The 12309-nt window shown below is 40.5% G+C and overlaps 1 protein-coding gene across 2 annotated transcripts in view; it reads right to left on the bottom strand.

Moving 5' to 3' along the window:
• LOC119492980 (actin, non-muscle 6.2-like) overlaps positions 1-7950 on the bottom strand; it is an 840607-nt gene extending 832657 nt beyond the window's left edge. The window contains exons 1-7 of one of the 2 annotated variants that reach the window (XM_037777916.1): positions 7799-7950; positions 7383-7493; positions 7197-7281; positions 6540-6701; positions 6233-6424; positions 5571-5752; positions 4317-4583 (exon numbers count right to left, since the gene is read on the bottom strand). In XM_037777916.1, the coding sequence (XP_037633844.1) occupies positions 4440-4583; positions 5571-5752; positions 6233-6424; positions 6540-6701; positions 7197-7281; positions 7383-7493; positions 7799-7921 (999 nt within the window). In that variant the 5' untranslated portion in view covers positions 7922-7950 and the 3' untranslated portion in view covers positions 4317-4439. Of the gene's footprint in view, positions 1-4316; positions 4584-5570; positions 5753-6232; positions 6425-6539; positions 6702-7196; positions 7282-7382; positions 7494-7798 lie in introns of those variants that run through there. The other variant, XM_037777917.1, reaches the window with a different exon arrangement.
• Between the last annotated feature and the right edge of the window lie 4359 nt (positions 7951-12309).

The following is a 12309-nucleotide window of genomic DNA, read 5'->3' as shown; positions in this document are numbered from 1 at the left end:
AGAGAGGGAGGGAGCCGACCGACAACAGTCGACACTATGCCCGGTTAGTACCCTGGCGATGTACGTAAAACGAAGGCAGGTGTTTAGACAAACTGACCAGTTGTTTGTTTGTTTCAAACCGGAGTGCTTGGGTAGGCCATTGTCAAAGTCAAGGTTGTCACTTTGGATTGTTGAGACAATCCAGCAGGCTTACAAGGAGACGGATGGGCCGTTGCTACCAGGGGTGCATGCGCACTCGACACAAGGTGTAGCGACCTCATGGACACTGTGGCGGGGTGCCTCTCTAGACGAGATTTGCACAGCAGCCACATGGTCAGCTATATCTACCTTCACCAGATTCTACCGCTTAAATGTTGCATCCGGGACCTCCTTTGGTGAGTCGGTGCTAGGTGCAACCCGGATGTGACTTGATCTTACCCGCCCATAGGGCTGGGCCTCCTTTATCCGGTCCCCCTGTTGGGGCGATAAGTGTATCCCCTCAGTCAGCTTAGTGTTTTGTGGGCTGACCTGGCCTTCCTACCGGCAGAGGCCTTGGCGTCTGGCGGGCCTGTTAACCGGTTGGAGTGTAAATAGTGTACATTTGTAAATGGTTTGTTTGTTGGGGTGTACATAATTATTGGGCTGCACCGTCTCCTATCGGTGTGTCTTACAGAGTTCCCCATACATATAGAATATGTAGGCTGGAGAGATAGTTTCGATACGATAGAGAACGTTAGGTTACTGTGTAACTTTTGTTCTCTGAGTGAGAGACTATCTCTCCGGCATGAGGCCGCTCGGAGACACGTTACGATCAATTCTAGCAATAATCCAACGTCAACGCATGCGCTTTATAGACTTGCGTCTAGGCGTGGCCGGCAGTGCCGGTGTGTCTTAAAAAAGTATCCACGTCACCTGACCCAGTGGGGTCATTCCCCATACATATGGAATATGTAGGCTGGAGAGATAGTCTTGATACGATAGAGAACAAAGGTTACACAGTAACCGAACGTTCACGACCATATCCACGGTGTAGTATTTTCTCTACTGTGTGTGGATTTTAAAAAGTATAAGAGGTAGATACAAGAATAGATACATGAATGTAAGCACTAAAGTCCTTAAAGAGATGAATATTTTGATAGTTGAACTGTTTCTGTAGCTGAAAGTATGCAGAAGTAGTTAGAGTCCAAAAAACATACGGAAGAAAAAGAAGAAGAAGCGGAAGAATAAGGATTTGGGTAACATACTGTGAACTCTGTATTACAGCATTCACACAATGAGTCTTGTTGAATATGTGATCAAATAAGTCCTAATATGATAAAAACTGTTTCCATAATAGATTTGTTGAGAAGATCAAAGGATTTTTGCTCAAAATGTTCCTATGTCAGCGTAAAATAAAATAATTAAAAAAAATGTGTCATGGAAAAATCAGAAGATTGTCATTGTAATCAAAATATAATGAACGTAATCAAAATAATTTCAAATATTTTTTAATGCCTGTTTTATTTTTCAGTGGAACTTTTTCAATGCCAATCTTTCCTTTTTCAGTTCAAGTTCTGTTTTCAATGCCAACATTTACTGTCACTCTTCTAGTTCCATAGGATTCCTTTTTTCCCCTCTATTTTCATAATTTGGTTACTCACTACATTTTTTGTAAAAGTAATTTCTATTCATTCCATTTTAAGTGACGTATAAATGAGGACACATGGAAAAGAAACAGCAGCATGGAAACATCATACTGTGACAACAGTTTCACTTTACCTTGTCTAGCCATCGTCAGCAGCACTCACAGCTTCAGCTGCAGATGAAACACAGAACAGAAGCATTGTTATTTAAACTAGAAAATGCATTTCCTGCTGAAAATGCGTGGGAATGCTGACAGCCTTGTTCAATGCACTCACTCAGTGCTTGTATTGGACTGTAGTCTCCTGGTGATGGAGTTATGTAAATTTGAGTGTCGTCTGCATAGTTATGGTAATTTATTTTGTTGTTATCAAAAATCTAATCTAATAAAATCGTACACAAGTAATTCGGTAAAAGAAATCCTCAAAATTAACAGAATTTTTAGTTATTATTTAAATAATAAATCTTACACCAGTAACTTGGTAAAAAATCTTCTACCAAGTAATTTCTTTCAATGTTTATATACCATGTACATTATATACTGGAATTTTAAATCCAGTTTAAGTTTGACTATTTTTTTTGCTGCATTAAAAATGTTTACACAATTCCTGTTAATGTTGAAGATTTTTTTTTCCCAAGTTACTGGTGTAAAATGTATTATTTTAATAATAATAATAAAAAATTAGGTTAATTTTAAAGATTTTTTTTTTTGCCGAGTTACTGGTGCACAATTTATCATTTTAATAATAAATAAAATAAAAATGGTCAAAACTTAAACAGGAATGAAAATTCCAGTATGTAACGTACATGGTATATAAACATAGAACTAAATTGAATAGATCAGTACATCCCTAACATCTTATAAAAGTCTTTTCCCTCCCGCAGCCCTGACTGGAAAGACAGTAGTTCGTCGGGCGTGGCGCTTCAAGTCGTCCGACCTGATAAACTTAACTTGTGACATTTTTTTTTAAGTCACATATCTTCAGGACGTTTCAAAACAAGTTGGGGCAGAACAAACAGGAAGTTATGAAAACTATTTTTAAGTCAAAGCCTGATTTTGCTTTACACATAAAAGAAGGATCTCTTCCACACAGTGAGGCAAACAGCTTATTAATTAAATTAATCAGAACAATATAATCACAATATAACTATCCTTGAAAAGTTAATTGAGATAATCTCCTTTTACATTTGTGTTATTGATCATTTCTATGAGACCTGCAGTCTGTTAATATTACTGATTTATTACATTCTCCAGTGTCTCCTCAGTTTATGACTTATTAAATTGTATGTCATTGGAATTTGTTTAATTGGTGGGAAACGCAGATCTCATCCGGACTACAGTTAACCCTTGACGCCCTTTTGTGTGCTGATACCTTGTTAAAGAAATACTACTTATACTGCAATATTTTGACCCTGAAAAACTTTGTAGCTTCTGTCAGAAAGTTCAATCTTGGGAGTAAAACACTGAAAAGTAAAGTTCTTAATTTCAAACTATAATCTGCTGTTTTAAAAGATTCAATAATATATTGCCATATCAAATGCCTCACACTGCCTTCCATTATTAAATTAAACTAAACGCATCTCTAACGCAATAAAGCAAAAAATGCTGTCATCATCTACCTGTCACACAAACCTGCAGTGATTCAGTGCTGCTGCGAGCTTTAATAAAAACTCACCTGTAGCAGTTCAGTTCAGAGATATTTCACCTAAATGAACCCGTCAGTCAGAAAGAGCAGCTGTGCTTCTTACCTGTGCAGGTGAGTCTCAGGTGTGTCTGTGGTGGGTGAAGTATCGCAGGTGTATATCTGTACAGATCAGATGAGCAGGATGACTCAAGGTCCTCTCAGCTCAAGTTCTGATTGGCTGGAGCAGGCATCCGTCGGGGTGGATGCATTCCAATACCTACCAAACTAGAACGATTTTGGCCAGATTCCAGTCCGGTCCCTCCCCGTCTGAGTCTGTAGTCCCACTTACGGGTCAGTGAAGCTCCTTCTTTAAGGTGTAAAGGCAGAAATACAGCAAAGAAATAAATATCAGAATCAGAAATACTTTACTGCTCCCATTCTAGAGTAGAAATCTATATAAGATTAAAACTGCAGGCAGCAATGAACGGGCCCTCGTACCTCCCCGCGCGTCGGGGGTACTGGCGGGATGCCGATTGACGCGGCCAGGCACAATGAAACCGGAACTCTGATGAGTGCAAAGACGCCTGCCACAAGACTCTACGACAAACGGTTCATGAGTTATGAGAGGGGGCGTGGCTAACTCATTGGGGCGGGGCTATGAATCTATATTGACATGTAAATGACCTCAAGCCTGGACCACCATCATGGCTGAGAAATTTGGAGCAGATTTGTCAAAGTATGCTGAAGTTACAACAACTTCCTGTTTCATGGCGAATCATGCCAAATGGCCGCCATGCCACGGCAACGCCGTTCAACAAAAATTCACAGTCTTCACAATAATGCATCATCAAGGTCTTAAGGCTTTTCTGATCACATTGAATATTGCATTCAGTTGTTAGAGGTAGATAGACACGGGTAGAAAGAGATGTTCAGTGATAATACTGTTTGTTTTCTTTGATCATCAGTAGTTAATCACCAGAAGGAGTGAAAGTTGTGAGCAGAGTTAGAGGAACATGTTCAGAAATGGTGTTTGTAGGAGTTGTTGAGGATCTGCTGAGCTGAGAGATTAAAATGTAAACAGTCTCTTGATTCATCTTGTGTGTGGCATTTCGTATCTTTTAGTCTATTCACTCAAGAGGAACCAGAGACCGTCCGAGTTAGTTGGATGGAAAAGTTAAAAAGCATGTGGGGCAGAGGAGGAAGACGTGGAGCTTTCTAGAAGCACTTGCGGTGGACAATGGAGGGGCCGGACTCGTCGTACTCCTGCTTGCTGATCCACATCTGCTGGAAAGTGGAGAGGGAGGCCAGGATGGAGCCGCCGATCCAGACGGAGTGCTTCCTCTCTGGGGGAGCGATGATCTGGAGGGGAGAGTAGAGAAAAATCCAGTAAGACGGTAAGATGTGATGCAGTATTTCTGGATTTGAGATTTACCAGTTTCATGAAGAAATATTTCACAGGTTTTATTATACGTCACTGCCAATTAGCCTTCAAATAGACATCAAAATGCTTCAAAGGATTTAATTGCGAATTGTATTTTGGAGGAGACATTTTACTAACATCCACAACCTGTTTAGATTTGAGCTTTATGACAAAGTTTGTCCACTGGGGTCAGTAAAAACACTTAAGCCCTAGGGTGCTGGAAGGTGTGGTTCGCCTAGACAGACATACCCAAAATAAATCTGTAATAGCTCCACAACTAACAGGTCTATCTGCATGATCTTGGTCTCTATGGATAGGTAAGACCTCAGAGAATTCATCCCCAGTGTCAGTAACTATGCCTGAGTAAACTGTGATGAACCAAAGGAAAAATTTACATTTGTATCTTCAACTAAAATGTTTTCTAGATCAGACAGTAGATAACACCATTATAGCAATGATGCCATGCACAGAGCTGCCACTGAATTCATTCAGCAACTCCTTGACTACAGCTGTGCCAAAGCAGATATAAATAACACAAAGCACATAGATTCTATAAAGGTTTTAGTCAGGATAGGACCAGGCCAACTCTCCATTTGGCCAATTGGATACCCAAAGTGTGCCAAATGGGTTTTCTACCTTTTGAAAGGGAATCTGGCTCTAAAATACTACCTGAGCATCATCACATTCTACCATTGTGCACAGTATTAAATCAATAAAAAAAATAAATAAAATAAAGACAACCACAGCATTTTATTAAGTTTGGGTACCGGGTTCGTCAGGTAAAAGAGGTTAAAGACCAAGTCAGGAGACAACACCTTGAAGTTAGACCTGTAGGCTGAAGGACTAAAAGGTTTGTCTAAAGCACCCTTTCCTAAAAAAAAAAAAGATTTAAGTCATCCATTAATCTGAGTGAAAAAAATAACTACCTTGATTTTCATGGTGGGTGGGGCCAGGGCGGAGATCTCCTTCTGCATGCGTTCAGCGATGCCGGGGAACATGGTGGTGCCACCGGACAGCATGGTGTTGGCGTACAGGTCCTTACGGATGTCCACGTCACACTTCATGATGCTGTTGTAGGTCGTCTCGTGGACACCAGCCAACTCCATTCCTGAACACACGGACGGAACAAGAGTTCATTTAGTGTTCAGTTCAACTTTAATGTTGATTTCTAGCTCATACCAGACCAGAATCGTCAATGACGACACCCTGATGGCAGTGGAAAACCTTCACGTACTGAGAAGTGCCCAGAAACTCTGTCCAAGATCTTTATAAGAGCGATTGGTCAAAATAGTCTTTAGGCTGAGACGACATTTTACGATTCAAATCAGAAATAGAGGAATTTGGCTGCTGTTTGACGGGACTTATTCAATCTTGATGTTGACGGTTTACTGCAAGGAACAGTATAATTGAAGTTGGATTATCCTCCTGGATTGACCAAGAACTCAAGAACGATATCAGAGCGAGATAAGGCAAGACCAAACTGCATTCTGCACAAATTGTGGTAAAGGGTAGAGTTTTCACAGCATTGTCAGTTTGTTTTGATTTATTTTCACTAGCGATAGAGTCCATGTTGACGCTTGTTACCTACCGATGAATGAAGGCTGGAACAGAGTCTCTGGGCAGCGGAACCGCTCGTTGCCGATGGTGATGACCTGTCCGTCGGGAAGCTCGTAGCTCTTCTCCAGAGAGGAAGAGGAAGCTGCCGTCTGCATCTCCTGCTCGAAGTCCAGAGCCACGTAGCATAACTTCTCCTTAATGTCGCGCACGATCTCACGCTCGGCTGGAGTTCAAGAGTGGAAATATGAGTTACAAAAAGGACAAAAACAAGACGCAAATATTCAGAAGAATTCATAAATTGTGTCTTTAGTGTTTGTTTAAGGGAGTAAAACTCGTACCAGTGGTGGTGAAACTGTAGCCTCTCTCAGTGAGGATCTTCATCAGATAGTCGGTCAGATCTCTGCCAGCCAGATCCAGACGGAGGATAGCGTGAGGCAGAGCATAACCCTCGTAGATGGGCACAGTGTGGCTGACACCGTCACCGGAATCCATCACAATACCTGCAAGACAGAAAACACTTCTGGTCAGTTTGATCAGCAGCCGTTCATGGTTCAACACTGGCTGCAGTTCCTCCAACCTCCTTGCTATGGTGCTGAAAGGTGTGGTTCGGCTGTGACTCAGAGGGTAGAGCAGGTTGTCCACCAATTGGAAGGTTTGTGGTTCGGTCCCCGGCTGCTGCGGGTCACATGTCGATGTGTCCTTGAGCAAGACACTTAACCCCAAATTGCTCCCGAAGGCATAGCCATCGCATTTTATAACGTTTTTAAAGGCAGTGTTTTAACACACAGCTCAGCCGAACCCAGTACTGGGTCTGTCGGGTAAAAGAGGCTAATGGCCGCTAGATGTTACTCCAATTGAACCAACTACTGTTTGATAAAGAAAACCCAACATCTTAAGAGTCCATTTTTTGAGCAGGAAGTCTGCATCAAAAGCCAATTGTGACATTTGACGTTTTAAGATGTTCCAGAGAGACATGTTTGTGTTTGAGTTCTCACCTGTGGTACGACCGGAGGCGTACAGGGACAGGACGGCCTGGATGGCCACATACATGGCAGGAGAGTTGAAGGTCTCGAACATGATCTGGACCAAAGAGAAAACACAACAGGTGTTCACTGCTGAAGACCAAACAAAAAAATACCTGTAGCTCGTTCCAACTGGTTTTAAAGAAAGCGTGAACACACCTGTGTCATCTTCTCCCTGTTGGCCTTGGGGTTGAGTGGAGCTTCGGTCAGCAGGACTGGATGCTCCTCAGGTGCAACACGGAGCTCGTTGTAGAAGGTGTGATGCCAGATCTGCAGGACAGGACAGCTGGTTAGTTTGACAGCCAATTAAAAGAAAAAGAAAAAAAAGAACTACAAAGATGGCGGTGCATTCAGTCATTCTGTGGACATTTTACTGATTTTATTTGTTGTATTAAATCTGCAAGTGAACGAAAATGTCCAATTTTACTTCATTTTCTTTTTCTGGATTGAACAGCAGCACAGACGGGTGTCCAAACTACGGTAATACGACAGTCTGGACCTCCAACGCTTCGCCGTGCAGACGACAGATGTTGACGTAAGCTCCAGGTGTGTAAACGTGACGTAAATGTCTTTACCTTCTCCATGTCGTCCCAGTTGGTGACGATGCCGTGCTCGATGGGGTACTTCAGGGTCAGGATGCCTCTCTTGCTCTGGGCTTCGTCTCCCACGTAGCTGTCCTTCTGTCCCATTCCCACCATCACACCCTGCACACAAACAACCCTTTACAGTCACACCGCATTTACCTGGTGGGTCTTTGGCTTCAAAAAGTACGACCTCAGTTTTGTTCAGCTGAAGAAAATTCTGGCACATCATTGCTGAAAATGCAGAAATGTGAAATTACTTGCTTAAAAATGTTAAAGCTCAAATGCATTGCACGGCACTGCTGAAAAACCTAGAAGTTGAAATGTACAACTGGCAGAGTTGGAAGCTGAACTGCATAACCTAAAGAAGCTAAGAGCTGAAATACATTGCTAGAAAAGCTGAACGCTAAACTGTAATACTGTCAAAAGTTGTAAATTTGAATTTTCCTAAATAGGCGGAGAGACAAAATGCTTTGTATGTATATCAGACAGATGAACTGCATTGCTAAACACAAAAAAAGACAGAGAGAGAGAGAGTAGTATTTGGGTGAAATAAACCTTTAAAACTATAAGTGCTTGGACAGAAATAGTATTTTCACTGAATGAACCTTTAAAATCTATAAGTTGTTACACAGAAAGTGGTATTTGGGTGGAAAGTAGCAGTAGGAGTTGTAGTAGTAGTAGTAGTAGTAGTAGTAGTAGTAGTATTAGTAGTAAGAGTAGTAGTAGTAGTAGTTGTTGAGGCAGTAGGAACAGCTGCAGGAGCAGTAGTAGTAGTAGCAGTAACAGTAGTAGTAATAGTAGTAGTAGTAGTAGTAGTAGTAATAGTAGTAGTAATCGTAGTAGTAGTAGTAGTAGTAGTAGTAGTAGTAGTATTAGTAGCAAAAGCAGTAGTAGCAATAGTAGTAGTAATCGTAGTAGTAGTAGTAGTAGTAGTAGCAGCAACAGTAGTAGTAGTAGTAGCAGTAGTAGTACTAGTAGCAGCAGCAGCAGCAACAGTAGTAGTATTAGTAATAGTTGTAGTAGTAGTAGTAGTAGTAGTAGCAGCAACAGCAGTAGTAGTAGTAATAGTTGTAGTAGTAGTAGTAGTAGCAGCAACAGTAGTAGTAGTAGCAGTAGTAGTAATAGTTGTAGTAGTAGTAGTAGTAGTAGTAGCAGCAACAGCAGTAGTAGTAGTAATAGTTGTAGTAGTAGTAGTAGTAGCAGCAACAGTAGTAGTAGTAGCAGTAGTAGTAATAGTTGTAGTAGTAGTAGTAGTAGCAGCAACAGTAGTAGTAGTAGCAGTAGTAGTACTAGTAGCAGCAGCAGCAGCAACAGTAGTAGTATTAGTAATAGCTGTAGTAGTAGTAGCAGCAACAGTAGTAGTAGTAGCAGTAGTAGTACTAGTAGCAGCAGCAACAGTAGTAGTATTAGTAATAGTTGTAGTAGTAGTAGTAGTAGCAGCAACAGTAGTAGTAGTAGTAATAGTAGTATTAGTAATAGTTGTAGTAGTAGTATTAGTAGCAGCAGCAACAGTAGTAGTAGTAGTAGTATTAGTAGTATTAGTAATAGTTGTAGTAGTAGTAGTAGCAGCTAGAACTTTTAAAACTGTAAGTCGTTAGACAGAATATAGTAGATATTGTTACTCTATAGAGATTTTATTTTGAAAAAAAAACTTGTCCTGAGTTCCCTGTTAAGATACAGTTACCTTCTGTGTGTGTGTGTGTGTGTGTGTGTGCGTGCGTGTGCGTGTGTGTGTGTGTGTTAGTCAGCCTGCTCTAATTGGCTAATGTGAATCAGCTGATGGCCACACTGCTAAGCACCCTCAATGAGACAGTTCATAATAGGAGTTAACCAGAGACAAACATGCCATAAAAGTGTCTCTCAGACACAAACCGTGAGTCCAATCGGACAATCATCATCAGAGAGAAGCGTCTCTGCCGAACGCATTTATGTTGTTTTTTTTGTGTGTGGAGTCAAAAATGGGATCATGGGAGCAGGTTAGAAAAGTGCCATTGTCAACTTTCTGTCAGACATTTCCCGTCTGATTTAACATTGCTCTCTATGGAGCGGCTTGTTGACTTACTCTCACTTTTGGGACCCTAGAGACAAATGTGTAAGTCCGACTGATTCCATAGCTACATGACTGCGACCGGCACAAGATTTCCTACAATTTGATGAAAAAATAATCTATTAAGAGTGAACATTGTGGGCTACGGAGCAATTTGTTCTCAAAATTTTCAAAAGATTTCAAAGCTTTCCCGCACTCTAACGATGATGTCACTCTAGCCCTTAACGACCCACGCAATACACACCCATTATAAAATCTGAAATGGTCTGAAAATTTAATAAAACGTAAACTGCGATAAATGAAGAACTGTAAAAGTTATCAAAAAGCTGAATCATAGCTTAATAGTTCAAAGACTTGTAACCCGTTTAAAGTTTAAATGAAGTCTGTAGCTGAAAGTATGCGGAAGCAGTAGCATTTCAAAGTGGAGTAGGTTTAAGAGGATTTGAAGATTTTCTCCATTGAGTTACATTGTAAAAAGAATTTGGAAAAGCTTAATATTTTAAAAAGTATAAATAGTTGAAACAAGTCAAGATATAGCACTAATGTCCTTAAAGAGCTGAATATTTTGATAGTTGAACGGTTTCTATAGCTGAAAGTATGCAGGACTAGTTAAAGGCAAAAAAATGTACGGAAGAAATAGATGATTATTGAAGAAGTTGAATAAACCTTAGAGGAACAACACTGGGAATGCTGAATCAGCATTCCCACAATAAAGATTCAAAGAACAACACTGATATACCACAATGATCATCAAATGTTGAGCTACTTAGACAGCTAAAAGGCTGTGTTTGTTTTAAAGAACACGATCACAGAGAAACACGACTTTGATCATGTTAAAGATGAGCATCTTCAGATTAGTCTGCTTATGGGAAAACGTTTTTTGCAGTTAGGAAGTTCGGAAATACAGAATCTGATATGAGACAGTAAATCTCTAATTCTAATTTTAAGCAGTATTGAAATTATTATTATTATTATTATATTAAATTTAGGAGAAGCACTCATCATCGGCTGACAGGTAACTGGTGACAGGGTTCCACGAAACAAGTGAGAGAGAAAGAAGTACTGCAGAGGCTATATAAGGAGCTGAGGGGAAAGGTCAGAAGGAGTTCATGTTTCCTGATTGTTGACTCACTCGTGATCTACGACTTTGACTTCCACTTTAGTGGAAATTTACAGCAACGCTATAATACACATAACACAACGCACCATTGAAAACATATAAATTTACAGTATACAGTTAATATACAGTATATACAGTATACAATATATATAAATATACAATATAAAAAGGTGGAAAGGGACTCTTTGGATCGAGTGGAGTTCGGTAACTCATTCCACCACCGGGGGACTACAGAGGAGAAGAGTCTCGCTAGCGACTTAGGGCCCTGTTGTGATGGGAGTACCTAGTAATGCCATTATATCTAAACAACCATATCTGACTTTTGAGTGTTCAGTTAAATTAATAAGTCTCTTAATTTACGCATTCAAACATCGGGAGTTTTTTCTTTTGCCAGCTGTCCTTCCTGCATTTGGCAGCTTCAACTGTGTTACTTTTAGTCTGGATTAAGTGTTTAACTTCTTCTATTTGTCCAATATAGTTTACTCTTCCTTTGTAAAATGTGCCGCTCTGTCTGTCTGTCTGATGACAGTAGACTTGTCCATGTCTGCGATTGGTCAGATGCTGCAAACACTGCATGCTTCATGTGAACGCGCTCACAGCCAGACTGAGAAACCCTGGGTTGATTTACTGAGTTGATAACCAGCTTCGTAGGACCGCTTAGCGTGATCTCGGTTGTTAGGGTTTGTTAAACCAGATAACGAGGAGATACCCTGGGTATGTTGAACTCGCTTCGTAGTCCAGGCCTCTGGATGAGGGAGTTCAGGTAGGCAGGAGCTGTTTTTGTTGCGGTTTTGTAAATGAGCAACAAGGTCAGGATATAATGACCATTTTATAAAAATATCTGTTTTTAATCATATTTGATTAAGTGTTACGACCGAGTGGACATAACAAAAAGGGAGATTCAACATATGAACTAAGCTTTATTTAACAATTTAGACCAAAATGAACCAAATTAAAGAGGTAACTGAAGTAATTAAAGTATGGGGTGTGGATATCAGTAAAGTCAGTAGTGTGTGGTGTTGAAAAGGTGCATAAAAGCAAAACAAGAAACAACCAAACGGGAGAGGAATGAAGCTGCAGCAGCAGCAGAATGGAGGGTCAGCCAGAGAGAAAACTGCCAGCTGCAACCAGACTTAAATAAGCAGACACACTCAGGTGTTCACGGTTACTCTAACGATCACTGACAGAGAGAACAAACAGGTGAATCACCCAGTAAACTGCATGACACCACAGGGGTCAGTTACCCCTGAATACAGAGAAAGTAGACTTTATAATCTGTATTCTAGTATACTGCAGTTTAACACTTTTAGTTGGGAAACAGCATGTTCTTGGTGT

Source organism: Sebastes umbrosus, chromosome 8, assembly GCF_015220745.1.
Source record: "Sebastes umbrosus isolate fSebUmb1 chromosome 8, fSebUmb1.pri, whole genome shotgun sequence".
Taxonomy (NCBI): Eukaryota; Metazoa; Chordata; class Actinopteri; order Perciformes; family Sebastidae; genus Sebastes; species Sebastes umbrosus.
Note: the sequence above shows the minus strand (reverse complement) of the source record. Positions and strands in the feature narration are given on the sequence as shown.